This window comes from Bos indicus, chromosome 13, assembly GCF_029378745.1.
Source record: "Bos indicus isolate NIAB-ARS_2022 breed Sahiwal x Tharparkar chromosome 13, NIAB-ARS_B.indTharparkar_mat_pri_1.0, whole genome shotgun sequence".
Taxonomy (NCBI): domain Eukaryota; kingdom Metazoa; phylum Chordata; class Mammalia; order Artiodactyla; family Bovidae; genus Bos; species Bos indicus.
This window is the reverse complement of record NC_091772.1, coordinates 73,439,272-73,453,638: the sequence shown is the minus strand read 5'-3', so window position 1 is coordinate 73,453,638 and position 14,367 is coordinate 73,439,272. Positions and strand designations below refer to the sequence as shown.

General features: G+C 43.8%; 1 protein-coding gene across 2 annotated transcripts in view; it reads right to left on the bottom strand.

The window, feature by feature from the left end:
- The window catches only part of STK4 (serine/threonine kinase 4), a 90,405-nt gene that overhangs the window by 5,829 nt on the left and 70,209 nt on the right, over positions 1-14,367 (bottom strand). The window contains exon 11 of one of the 2 annotated variants that reach the window (XM_070801740.1): positions 13,796-14,003. The exons of the other annotated variant lie outside the window; for it this stretch is intronic. Coding sequence (XP_070657841.1) covers positions 13,845-14,003 — 159 coding nt within the window. The 3' untranslated portion in view covers positions 13,796-13,844. Of the gene's footprint in view, positions 1-13,795; positions 14,004-14,367 lie in introns of those variants that run through there. 2 annotated transcript variants of the gene reach the window in all.

Genomic DNA, 14,367 nt, shown 5'->3' with positions numbered 1-14,367 from the left:
GCCAGGCGTGCAGGGGTGGGAATGAGTGCCAACATTCTCCACAGCAGGTGGTGGGAAATTCTGAGCTCACGGCCGGTTGACAGGCGCCGTGTTTCAGGAACTCAAAAGGTTCACTCAAGCGTCACAGGAGATTTATAGACTCATCGGCTGCCCCGGCCCCTTCCTGAGGCCTCAGCAGCGGAGGGGGGTTGAAAGGTGGGTGAAGGAACCTCTTTCTGTCCCCTCTCCCTTTAGAGGGTGGAGTGGGAAGCGCTCCAGTGGGCTCGGCAGAAATGGCTTAATGACCAGTCACCACAGGAATGTCCCTTGGCCCGTTTCAGGGAGGTGGTCTGAGACGTGAGAAAAGCCTCATAGTTCAAGACGAAAGGTTCTTTGTGAGATGAGAATGGAAAGACTCGAGAGGGTGGGGGAATGCTGGAAAGTCGAGCTGAAAAACTCCATCTTGCTTCCAGCCTGTGTGGCTTTATACCATCTCGGAGGTTGGTATTCTTGGCCCAGGGACACCCCAGAAAGCGATGCTTGCCTAGTCTTTAGCTTTTTTTTGGAGCCCTTCTCCAAAGAGAGAACACCTCAAACCTAAAACTGGATATTGTTAATAGCTCAGGACAGATCCTAACTGCACTGGCTGTGTCGCCTTGTACAAATAACTTGACCTCTTTGAGCCTCACTTTTCTCCTCTGGAAAACAGACAATACCAGTTCCTCCACCCTTGGGCTGAAGTGAGAATTAGATGAGTTCATAACAGGTGTGGCGCCAGAGTGCAGGACTGCATCGTCGCATGTATCTGGTGGATAGTTAGCACTCACAAATGGTAGCTATCAATGTTATTAATAACTGTGATCGTTGTTGCTGTTAATATTATCATTATTATTAACAATATTATTAGAAAGTCTCTAACCTCCCATCACGACTTGGTAACTAAACAACAAATCTCCTATCAACAAGCTGTTCCTAGAATCTCTGACTCAAACCAGAGTCAAACGAGTGAAAATCAAACTATATTACTCTATTTTGAGTTAACAGTGCCTAAGGGGTGGGACTTTCCCACAATGCCTGTTAAAACAAGTCTTTATAGTTTAACAAAATAGTTTTCATCCATTCATTTATCAAACATTCACTGAATACCTACTATGGGCTAGGCACTGTCCAAGGCACAGAGGATACTTCAGTGAAAAGAAAAACAAAAACTCCCCAAATCGTTGCCCTTGTGAAGCATACATTTTAGTGAAGTGAGACAGACATACGCCAAGTAACACAGTAAACTAGTAAATGACTCAGATTAGAAGGTAATACAAGAAAGAAAAGAAAAACATACAGTGAAGAAAGGGGAGTTGGGAATTGGGGTGGGAGGCTTACTTCTGGTCCATCCATTCGGATAAAAACTCAGTGGCAGGACTTCCCTGGTGGCCCAGGGGCTAAGACTGAGCTCCCAACACAGGAGGCCCGGATTCGACCCCTGGTCAGGGAACTAGATCCCACAGGCTGAAACGAAGACTGAAGATTTCTCATATGGTAACTAAGACCCAGAGCAGCCAAATAAATAAATAAAAACAAGCAAGTATTCTTTTAAAAAGAAATGAAAAGAAAAAAAGAAAGTGATGGAACTGCACTGGCTCGCCAGCTTGTCCTGCCACTTTAGGCCGTCCCTCCTCCCTCTAGGCCTCAGTTTCCCCACTTGTAAGAAAGGGCTGCCTAGATGATCTTAAAGGTCTTTTGAAATTCAGTGTTTCTCAAAGTACAACCCATGGGTCACCTGCATCAGAATCACTTGTTGAAAATACAGACTCCTGCATCCCCAGTCAGAGCTACTTCATCAGGCTCCCTGGGAAGGGAGGGGCAGGGCTTCAGACGCTAAAGATGCTCTTCAAGTGTTTCTAATAAGCCCTCAAGTGGGATAAGCCCGATCCTACATCTTCCTTCTTGTTTTCCTGCCAGTGAAATTCTCACAGAGTCATTGATGGGTGTCTCTGGTCGAGGCTTCTTCTAGGTTTCCAATGTCTTTGGGGATCTTTTGCCCTTGATTCTAATCTTTGGGCAATAAGAAACACCCTGACTTTATCTCAGCCACCTTCAGATTGCTCTAAGGCCCTTGGAGCTTAAAGTTACACCTGACCTATTAGAACACAGTCAGCCAGTCACACCATCCAGATACAGATTTTTCTGAAAATGAGCTCAAGAGAATGGCTTTATGGCTCCGAGTATAGCATTTCAGCATCGTGGTCCTTGGTGGCATAAATAAATTTCAAATGGATTTCCTGCAGTAAAAGTTCTGTGGCAGCCAGCATCCTGAGAGAGTAAATGCTCACACTGACCACACAGGCAGCTTGCGGGGTTTTCACTAGCCAAAGGGAGGGTCACCATTTAGCATCTCCTCTCTACCCTGCGCCCTCCACAATTCTACCTTTAGATCAGAATTCTCTGAACTCGACTCACACACCCCAATCAGATCCTGCCAGCTATCTCAGCCCCTCAACACATCCAGACCAAAAGTCTTGAGACCCACCCTTCCCTCATCTCCGAACCTCTTCTCCTTCCTCCCCAGTCTTCCCCGTCTCAGGAATGGTGCCCATCCTCCCAGATGCTCAAAATCATCCCCGATTCTCCCCTTTCTGTCACCACCTGTCTGCACACCCAGTCCTTTGATCTCTGAAATACTCGTACGAGTCAAAGCCAACCATTTTTTTCATCTCTGCCTTCAACACTTCAATTCAGGCCACCAGCATCTCCTAGCCGCAAACAATTAAAAATACAGAAATGAGCTGCCCTTATGTTGCCTACTGCACTTAGGAAAAAAATCCAACAATTTCACCAGGGTCTACAATGGCCCTACACCTCTGGCCTGTCGTCCCCTCCAACTTCCTTACCTGCTGCTGCTCAGGACCCTCTAGCTAAGCTTTATTTCACATTGTCAGATATACTTGTCTGGCCTCAAAGGCTATGCAGCTAACGATCCTTCTGCCTGGATAGCTTGTCCCCAGTTCTTCCTTATCCTTTAAGGAAGGATAAGGGGTGAACTCCTTTAAGCTCAGGGGTGAACTCCTCAGAGAACTCGAGCAAGCCTTCTCTGACCATCTCATCCAGAAAGGCTGCTGGAGGAGTGGGTAGGTTTAGGGGGAGAGCAGGGGCTTTGAGGCAGGTGGCCCTGGTCCCACGGGAGCTGTGCCCTTGTGAGCTGGACGGCCCTGGACAAGTCTGCTACGTGCCTCACCTGTCTGCTTTTTCAAAGGAGGACAACAGGATCTCCCCAAGGGCAGCTGTGAGGCTTAGAGGGCCTGTCAAGTACAGAACATAGTGTCTGGTGCACACGGAAAGAAAGAGGGCAAGTGGGAGCTGCCACCTTAAATCCTTTTTTTTTTAAAATGGACCAAATAGGTTAGTAAAAGAAATAGTGGCTGCTGTTGTAAGAACTGAGCTTGGTGAGCTCAGTGGGGTACAGGACACACACTCCACTCACAGACGCATCTGCAGTGAACTCGGTGCATGCGTGCGTGCGTGCGAAGTCGCTTCAGTCCTGTTCGACTCTTTGTGATCCTAATGGACTGCAGCCCACTAGGCTCCTCTGTCCAAGGGATTCTCCAGGCAAGAACACTGGAGTGGGTTGCCATGCCCTCCTCCAGGGGATCTTCCTGACCCAGGGATGGAATCCGAGTCTCTTACGTCTCCGGCATTGGCAAACAGGCTCTTTACCACTAGCACCACCTGGGAAGCCCAATCAGATGGACCTGGCCTGTTTCTTCGGGGCCAGAGGGCAGCCACGTCCTCAGCTTCCCGGCACCAGGACGGATCCATGAGGCTGACAGCAAGTGACTTCTTCTCAAAAGGCCTTAGCAACTCTGAGATTCTGAACAACAGTGTGTCAACGTCAGTTGCACAAGTGGCCTCAAGAACAGCCGAGAAGAACCGGCTGGTGTTTCATCACACGCGCCAAGTCACAGAGATTAACAATGACAATGAGCAGAGTCATTGGCATCAGCAGAGTCAGGCTAAACTAAACATACCGGCATGTACGGCAGAGTTTCTTCCTGCCTTTGCAATGAGGCCTATAGTGAACACGCAACCCAAGGTACAGGGTTTAAACCTATTTCTAAGTCCTCCTCTGTGGCTACTAGAAACTCTTACCTTAGAAATCTATCACGAGAATGGTGTCACAATACTTCCCTAAAAAGGAAACTCAAGCACATCATCCTTTCAGGACAGGTAAGTCAGGCTGAAGTCCTGGCACAGATGATGTTTTACTGCAACCATGAAAGAACACACCTTTGGAATTTGCAAGATGACAAGGAAGCTTGACAGAGCTTAACAGTTGGAGGAAGCTATCAGGATGCCACTCCAAAATTTATTTATTTATTGGATTGTGCTGGGTCTTATTTGTGAAACGTGGGTCTTCGATCATTGCGGCATGTGGGATCTAGTTCTCTGACTGGGGATGGAACCCAGGCCTCCTACAATGGGAGTGCGGAGTCTCAGCCACTGGACTGCAAGGGAAGTCCCTAGTCCATATCTTTAACACCCTCCCCTAGACGGTTAGCCAAAGTGCAACAGAGAAAACATATAAACATCAGGCAAAAGGCATCGAAGACACTGATTTAGATCCACCAAAGATAGGCAGCCTTTCTTGATGTGACCTTGTCTCCATCTAGGGATGGATTCAAGACTGGGGACTGGGCACTTTAGTAAGATAAGATCCTTGGATGATGCAGTCACCTCTCAGCAGGTGAGTGAGATGATAGTGATGCAGAAGAGCAAGGATGCTGACAAGTAAATGACAGCTTGTATGGATTAAGCAAGCACTGGGCCATTCAATTTCAAAAGATCTTGCTCCTTAAATAAGCCTTGTGAGAATTTTAAGTGACTGCCTCTGATTCAAATTACTGTCATGCCAAATCATGCTTCCACCTTATAAAGTCTTCCTCATGCCTCTCCAATAAGGAAGAGAAGTGGCAGAACTGTTAACAGTAAATTATTTCTGCAATCCCATTCTGAGTTTATGATGACTTCGAATCAATACCAGAATTCTAACCAAAGACATGACTGCATGTGTATAAAATATTTACTAGGACGACTGGAATGAAATGCAGACTTTGAGCCTGGGTGAAACAAGGAAATCTGGCTCCACGCAAGGATGGTGATAAAATGACAAGAGCTTCGACAGGGGTCAGAAGATTGGCCTCAGATAACCTGCAGATCGCATCCAAAGAGCCTCCCACTCAGAGAGGGCTCTGTATGAATTGTGTGTGTGCAAATGAAGGATTAATTTGACAAATGGTATAAATAAAAAGTGGGCTTTCCAGGTGGCTCAGCGGTACAGAATCTGCCTGCAATACAGGAGATCCAGGCTTGATCCCTGGATCAGGCCCTGGAGAAGGAACTGGCAACCCACTCCAGTATTCTTGCCTGGAGAATTCCATAGACCGAGAAGTCTGGCGGGCTACAGTCCACTGGGTCACAAAGAGTTGGATATGACTTAGAGACTAAACAATAACAAAATAAAAAGACAATGTTTCTTTAAATAAGGGGGTTTTACTGTAGTAGACAGTACTTGCATTCTCTCAGTTATTTGTGATTTACTCAAAGTCTTCCTTAAACTTCCATGACAAAATGGAATTTTGAAGTAGTACTTTCACGTGCTTAGAATTTATTCCAACTCTGTTCTGGCATGAACTTTCACAGCTTACTCTGAAAATCACAGTGCACCTGCTTTTTCTTGTTGTTTTGGTTTGGTTCTGTGAGTTTTGTAACAGCTGTTGGCCAAAGGTAGTCAGGTTTTGACCAAACCCAGATTTTCCCCAGACTTTATAAATGGGGCTTTTCACAGCAAAAACCCAAAAAGAAATTTCATACCCCAAATATAAAAGAATAATGGATCTCAAGATGCACTGCATTGCTAATACTCAACATTATAACTTTATAAAGGTGCAGTGAGTACCAGCTCTGTGTCAGACACTTGTGCTTGGCTTGGACTGGGCAGGAATGCAGGTGATAGAGGGATATGACCAAGGAAGGGTGTATACAGGACAAAAAGTATATGGCAGGGTCCCCTCACACAAGCAGCAGCAATAAACAAGGTAGATAAGTCACAGAACCAAGCGACAACATGAGGCATTACCGAGCAAGTGCCCAATGACTGCTAATGAGAGCTGCTCTGAACTGAGTGCTATGTGCTCAGCCCTTTACATGCATCACCTCATGGGAGCCTCAGACGAGTCCACGGAATAAGTATCCATTTTACAGAGGTGGAAACTGAGACTGAGGAGGATACAGGAATTTCTCCCCTGACCCCAGAACCAATAAATGTAAGTGATCAGGTTAGGACACAAACCCTTGCTTGTCTGAGGGCAAAGCCAAGCCAACTCTGTATCAAGACAACATGTACACCAGTTAAGAGAAGGAAGAATCCCTGTGGTCCATGTCTCTGAGAGAAAGACTTTGTCTTCTTATACATTTACTGTGCACAGAAGGGGCACTAACTGAATTGTAGAACTTTAAAAAATGAAATGCAAATCTTATTTCAAGTCACTATCACACCTGAGGTACAGGGAGCTAATAAAATTAGGTTGAGTAAATGAAGGGATGTGTAAGTTCCTGTACCAGTATCACTAATAGCTACTGAAAATTCCTTTGGGTACCATGGTTTTTCATGCCTCCAGGCTTCTGCAGAACAGAATTCTGTCTTCGGTTTAGGGAATGCCCATTCAACCTTGCAGCCCAGCTCAACCTCCCCACTCGTGTCTCTCTCCAATTCCCTTTTTCTTTTACTAAAGTGGGAGCTGTTTAAAAGTGGGAACTACATCTATTTTCAGAGAGTCAGGACAGCATGAGAGAGTTCTCAATGAATATTTAATAAAGAAACAGATCCTTCAATCTTGAAGCTTTTTCATGAAAATGATACTGACTTTTTACTGGGTTCCAGCAATTACTAGTAAGACACTAGGCTTTTCAGAAGCTTTGCAAATGTGGAATCAATAAATAAGTTTGAGTATAATGTAAGAGTGTTAAATAAGGTTATGTCACTTACTCCAGACTGATCAATGCAGGCCGAAATCAAAACGAACAGCTCATCCACTCTCATGATTGCAGTAAAGTTACAAGAGAAAATGGACAGAAAAATCCACGCTGGTCTTGACTGCTAATGACTGCTCTTTTAAGAAAAATTCTACTTTCAGAGTATATTGAGACATATACATTACCATATGTAAAAGAGATAACCAATGCGAGTTTGATGCATGATGTAGGGCACCCAAAGCAGATGCTCTGTGACAACCTGGTGGGATAGGGTGGGGAGGGAGGTGGGAGGGGGTCACAGGATAGAGGGGACACATGTACACCCGTGGCCAATTCATACTCATGCATGGCAGAAACCATTACAATATTGTACAGTAATCATCCTCCAGTTAAAATAAATACATTTTAAAAAAGAGTGGCTCTAAATTGACTTATAGGTTGCACACTGAAGGAAGCCAAACTACAAAAGGAAAACTTTCAGGAAGTTAGCAAACACATAGCCTTCTAGAATAATGAAACGTTATAAAATAATTGTCGATGCCTAAAGGAGGAAGAGTATAGGAGCAGAGCTGAATACGACACCCCTGACATTTGAAAGCACTAAAGGGAGACATCAACAGTATCATCATTCTTGTGAGGATATTAATCTTTCAGAGGATACGAAAACCGAAAGCAGCAACTGCACCAAGTAGCTGCTGTTTTAATGCAGCTGAATAATTCAGGGAGGGAGCAGCCAGTCACACACAAGTCCCTATCGGTTGTGCTTTTGGACACTTTTTGGGGCTGGAAATTTCCAAGGTAACAAAAAGTCCAGGCTCTTTTTCTCTCTTATCTTGCCAAATAAAAGAAGCTCAAAGAATCCTAAAGCAAACTCTGAAGACTGAAATATAAATAAATCTCACTTTATTCCATAAAGGTAGTCTCCAAAGGTATCTTCAGAGATAAATAAGACCCAATCTAAATACACTACAATAACAATGTTTACAGAAAACTGGTAAAGAAGGAAAGTAAAAGCTCTCTAAGTAAGCTACTTTGCAGGCCTGAGTTTTTTCAGCGTGGGCTTTCTCAAAGTGGGAAAACTTGTAAGTGAACAGCACTCAATTTCTGGAAACCTCCATGAGCCTTACTGCTGGGTGCTCCCCTATAATGGAGGATCAGAGATTTATAACCCAAATACCCACAAGGAAAGAAAGAAAGTGAAGTCACTCAGTCATGTCTGACTGTTTGCAACCCCATGGACTGTAGCCTGCCAGGGTCCTCCGTCCATGGAATTTTCCAGGCAAGAGCACTGGAGTAGGTTGCCATTTCCTTCTCTAGGGGATCTTCCAGACCCAGGGATCAAACCCGGGTCTCCCACATTGCAGGCAGATGCTTTACCATCTGAGCCACCAGGGAAGCCCACCCACAAGGAAACACTCTCTCAATATCCTTTAATAAAAGGACTCTGCAACTAAAGCAGTTAAGTTCTATCTGCAAGGCATGTCAGCATCTTTCTGCAATGGCCATCAAGTTTTAGGACCTAAATTCCTTGCAAAATTCTTGTCAAAAAGAAAAAAATTAGGTCTAGATAGATAGGGATGTGTCTGTCTGTGTGTGTGTAAAATACTTTTTTATTCTGCCAAACCACAAAACTGCTAAACAGGGATTTTTACCATTTTCTTTTCTTTTTCTGATTTAAGACTTTTTTTTTCAAAGTCATCTTTTTTTAGAAAACTTAAATCAGAAAAATAAAAGTATTAATATGTATGTGTCCTAGATGCTTTGAGACAGTCCTTTATTCTTTTCTGCCAACGTTTAATCGTTATGGATACTCAAATGTGATTTAATTCATGCCACAGCCATACTTTTCAAATGTGTATAAATTCAGAAACCAGAAAGCACTCTTTGTAAAGACCATGTGTCCTAGTTTTTTGGTTCAGAAATAGTGATCACCATATTCTTAGCAGTAAGCTCATCCAAGCTCCGAGTTAAAAACCACTTAACTCCTCTGGTGTAAAACTGTTCTTTAAAATTTGTGTCCTAAATATTTTCTATAATGAGCAAGCAGCATAAAGAAAGAAACTATCTCCAACCTGGGATCTGGCATAAAATTTGGAATCATTAATGACAGGGAGCGGGGAGAATGATGCTAATACCATGATGTACACGTTAATATGCTTCCCTTGTGGCTCAGCTGGTAAAGAAACTGTCTGCAATGCAGGAGACCTGGGTACGATCCCTGGGTTGGGAAGATCCCCGGAGACGGGAAAGGCTACCCACTCCAGTATTCTGGCCTGGAGAATTCCATGGACTCTATAGTCCATGGGGTCGCAAAGAGTCAGACACAACTGAGCGACTTTCACTCACTATATAATATATGCTAAATTGGCACGGGAACGTCTATTTCATGATTCAGATGATGTTGATACGTGTCTATAACGGAGTCTTTGTACGTCCTCATTTTCTTAAACTTTTTTCCCCTGGTGAAATATCTGACTGTTAATAGCACAAGTACATGGTTAGTACTGCTTTTGACTTGATAGTATTTCTTTGAAAAAGAACAAGGAGAGTGCATCAGTTACCAATTTACTGCCTCTCAGCTCTGAAAGCAGCCTTCTCTGCCATAAACAAACGCTCTTAAAGCGCTTCTCCTTGCAAGCATGTGTGATGTTAAGCTTTCTCAGAAGAGTCTGGAGGGACAGTGCAAGCAGGAGGTGGCTCCCCTGAATGCCGAGCACTGGGGCAGCCGTGTGGACAGGAGGTCAGTTAGTGGAGTGTGGCCCACTGACAGCCCAGGACCTGGTTCCTGTGTTACCTTGCATCCTCAGCGTGGCCATCATCTTTTGGCAGTCTTGTCAACGTGGATACCAGCACCTCCACTGGCTCTGAAGGTCTTGTGGTCCCACTGGTACCCAGACCTGGAGTGCACATCCACGGCACTGGCTGCCGCTTGCTTGCTCCTTGCCTGCACTCCGGAGGGCCATCTACGGTTTCCCCAGAGCTCGTGCGCCAGCTTGGGTCTAGCTAAACCAGCAAACTCCTCTGCTATGCCACGGGCCGAACCCTGCCTTCTCTACTGAGGTCTGAACCCCTGGTAGTTTGTCCTTCCTTGACGACACTCCCTCAGCCCTAGTGAACCATAGCGAGTTTTCTCACACCTTGCAGTTCCTCACTTATCATAGGTAGTAACTCTTTGTATTTTTTCTTAATTTTTATTGGAGTATAGTTGATTTATTAATACAGTGCTGTGTTAGTTTCAGGTGTATGGCAAAGTGAATCAGTTATACATATATACGTATATATGTACACACACACACACATATATATACAGCCACTCTCTTTTAGATTCTTTTCCCACATAGGTCGTTACAGCGTATTGAGTCGAGTTCCCTGTGCTGTACAGTAGGTCCTTACTAGTTATCTATTTTATACACAGTAGTGTCTATGTGTCAATCCCAGTCTCCCAACTTACCTCTCCCCTCTCGGTCCCCTGGTAACCATAAGTGTGTTTTCTACATCTGTAAGTCTATTTCTGTTTTGTAGATAAGTTCATTTGTACTGTTTTTAGATGAGTCACTCCTGGTATTAAACCTCCCCTGTTAAACCTACTATGTGGCTCTTGTCTCTTGACGGGACCCAGGCTACTACCGGGAGGGCGCCACTGACGACAACATGAGCACGTGCCTGCCCACAAACGGAAAAATGTCCACAATGCCAAACCCCAAAGAAAAATTTCCATGTGAAAAATGCCCAGACAATTTCAAATCCAGAAGAGCCTAATGTGTTTATTTACAGCCCAAATGTGGAACTAAAATACTCTCACTTGCTCCCACTGAAAACTGTACTAATGGTGAACAGAAAAATAATCTGTGGTTTAGCCAGACAACTGAAAGCTACTCAGTGGCCCAAAGGAGTGACTCCAGGTACGTACAACCACATGGATGAATCGCAAAAAGGAATGCTCAGCCAAAGAACCCAACACAGACTATGCACTGAGTGACTCCATCCAGATAGCATCATAGAAAAGATAAAACTATCAGGACAAAAGACAGGGCATGAGGCAAACTCTTGGAGGCGATGGAAGTGTTCTATGTCCTGATTATGGCTGTGTTTACACCACTGTATGCAGCTGTCACAATTCTGCAAACTGCACACTAATAAGCCAGTTTTATGGTACAGCCTCCATAAACCTGATCTTATAAAGCAAAAAAACTAAATACATATAAAGAATTGTGGGGGACTTCCTTGGCAGTCCAGTGGTTAAGACTCTGCATTTCCAATGCAGAGAGCATGGGTTCAATCGCTGGTTGGGGAACTAAGATCTCACATGCTACACAGAGTGGCCAAAAAAAAAAAATTTTTTTTAATTAAAAAAAAAAAACAACTGTGGAAGGTAGTTCATATAATACTTAAAGGGAATTTTATACCTTACATAGATAGATTACAGAGATGATTTAAAATTATTACATTTAATTATCCAGTTAGAGAATAAAAAGCCCAGGAAAAAAACATAGAAAGTAGATTCAGGTAATATAAAATTATGAATTCAAAAGCTAAAGCTCGATGACAAGGATCTCCCAAACCAAAAGCTGATTCTTCCAAATGACTAAAAGAAAAAAAAAAAAAACACAGAAAACTGCTGACAAGTTTAATCAAGAAAAAAGAGGAAACAAAACTACTGGGAATGAAAAGCAAGCTGGACTACGGATTCTATAAATTTTTAAATCTAAACCTTTATGTCAAAAAATTTTAAAAGTTATACGAAACCAAGATTTACAGGTGGGGAAAAAAAAGTACCATAGATTTACCTGGAATCAAACCAAAAAGACTATGGACTAAGAAATTTGGACTGCAAGGATACAGGATGAACTGAATTCCAGTTCTCCCAACAAGGCAGATTCCTCCTATGGAAGAAGGGAAATCTCCAGGGGCCAGAATCATTGTTATATTAATAAAACTGATCCTATCTTCTTATAATACTAACAGTGCAGTTTCTGGTAAATCAAGAAAATACAAAGGACAATAGAATGGAAGGATAAACCGAAGCCCCCACCACCCCACCCGCCCCGGTTGCCTTGGTGAGAGGGTAGGATATAAGGAAACTGGTATATAATGATTATAGTAATAATTACAATTATATAAGCCAGTATTTTTAAAACATTATTCTTAGCTGGTCACTGTATCAAGCACTTTTTGTGTATTATCTCATTTGATTGTCACTAAGTCTTATAGCTGTGGCTGTTCACCCGATTGTATAGATAATCTGAGGCATGCAGAATGACATATTTTGTCTGAGGTTACAGTCAGCAGGGAACAGAGACCCAGACTGACTGGCTTTCTCCATCCGTAAAATGGAAAATCCAGATAATCCCAACTAACCTCTTGGAAAGGTTTTGTGAGGAATAACCAAAATAAACACGTGGGTAGAAGTCACCTGAGGACAAATTTTGGCTGAAATAAAAAAACACAGTATCTTCAGGCAGACCTTTTAAAGCAACAGTATGTATATTTCCCCACTATGGAATCCTCTCTTCTCAGAAATGATCAGAGGTGGTCAAGAAGGGACTTCCCTGGTGGTCCAGCGGTTAAGACTCCATGCTCCCAATGCAGGGGGCATGGGTTCAATCACTGGTCAGAGAACCAGTTCCCACATGCGGCAACTAAGACCCAGCACAGCCAAATAAATAAAAGTTAAAAAATCAAGGAAAAGACAACCCACAGAATAGAGAAAAAAAATTTTTTCTTTAAAAAGCAGGCAAGAAAATGCCAGATGATGTCTCCTGTTAGAGACACAGTAGGACTGGAACACACACCCTTTAAGGTCCCTTTCCATTCTGAAAGCCCAGCACTCTGCTGGCCGACACGGGGCCAGAAGAGCTTATGGAGGGAGACACGGCTTCTAGGAATTCAAGACATAGGCCATTTGTTGCCTGCACAGTCAGTGAAGCCCAGTCGACATGACCTCAAGACAGCCCTTCCTAGAGCCTGACGTTGTCAATACACTGTTCACGGGTCTTAGGATCTGTTTCTGCTCTTCTGTTCTAAGCCATCTATATCTAAATTATTTCTTACTCCTGTTCTCACTGCCACTACCCAAATTCATGGAACCCATGGTCTGGACTCTGCTCTTTGGCTCACCATGTGGCTGAGATAAAAAAAAAAAAACCATCCTATGTTGTAATAGCTGAGAATAACTGGCCATGAAGACTGAACTTAAAAGAAAGAAGTGCCAAGCAGACAGGGCTCAGGCCATCTCAGAACCAAAGGCAATGAGACGCAGTGTTAAGCTCACACAGGTTGATACCATTCTTTTTTCCCCCTTAAATTGGAGTATAGTTGCTTTAGAAGGTTGTGTTAGTTTCTTCTATACAGCAAAGCGAATCAGCTACACACACACACACACACACACACACACACACACGTGTGTACAGCCACTCAGTCAGTCATGTCCGACTCTGTGCGACCCCATGGATAGCCCACCAGGTTCCTCTGTCCGTGGGATTTTCCAGGCAAGAATACTGGAGTGGGCTGTCATCTACTCCAGGGGCTCTTCCCAACCCAGGGATTGAACCTGCATCTCTTGTGTCATATATATATCTCTCCTCTTTTTTGCATTTCCTTCCCATTTAGGTCATCACAGAGCACGGAATTCCCTGTGCTACACAGTAGGTTCTCACCAGTTATCTACTTTATACATAGTAGTGTATATATGTCAACCCCAATCTCCCAGTTCATCCCACCACCCTCCATCCCCCCACCCCAGGCTGAGAGCATTCTAAGCAGCCCTCTGGGGTCACAAGCCACAGCGCTGAAGCCTTGCTCTTGGAGCCATGTCAATAACCAAGTTAAAAACCAAGCTTCCCTCAGCTGCACGATTCCCCAGCAGAACAAGGCCGCTGTGACTCAAGACAAAGACGACATTCATCTGCCATGTGGTTTCTCAAAGCATATCTAAACAGCAGGTTGCCCGGGCAATTTTGGATACATATTTCTTTTTCCGACTGCTGTTCTTGGCTGGTTTTCTGACAGTAAAAAGTACAAGATCTCATTATATTCCCGCGTACAAATGAATTCAGCCTTAACATACTTTAAGCCCAGCTTTACAGGAAAAATAAGAAATCTGAAACAAAAATAGTATACCTTGTCAGGAACAATTTAGGACAGTCTTCTCACCAGGAGCTGCTCGGCGTGGTTACCCCAGTAAAGACCATTAACGTGCAACTGGTGTTTATCCTGGCTGGCTCTGCGCACTCACGAGGCACTGCAGGGTAGGAGGCCAGAGTACTAATCACGGTCTCCATTCACCTTTCTTTCAGCACAGGATTATGAAAAGAAGGTCATCAAAGGAAGGTTAACAAGCACACAAGCATGGGAGTTAGTCCAGGA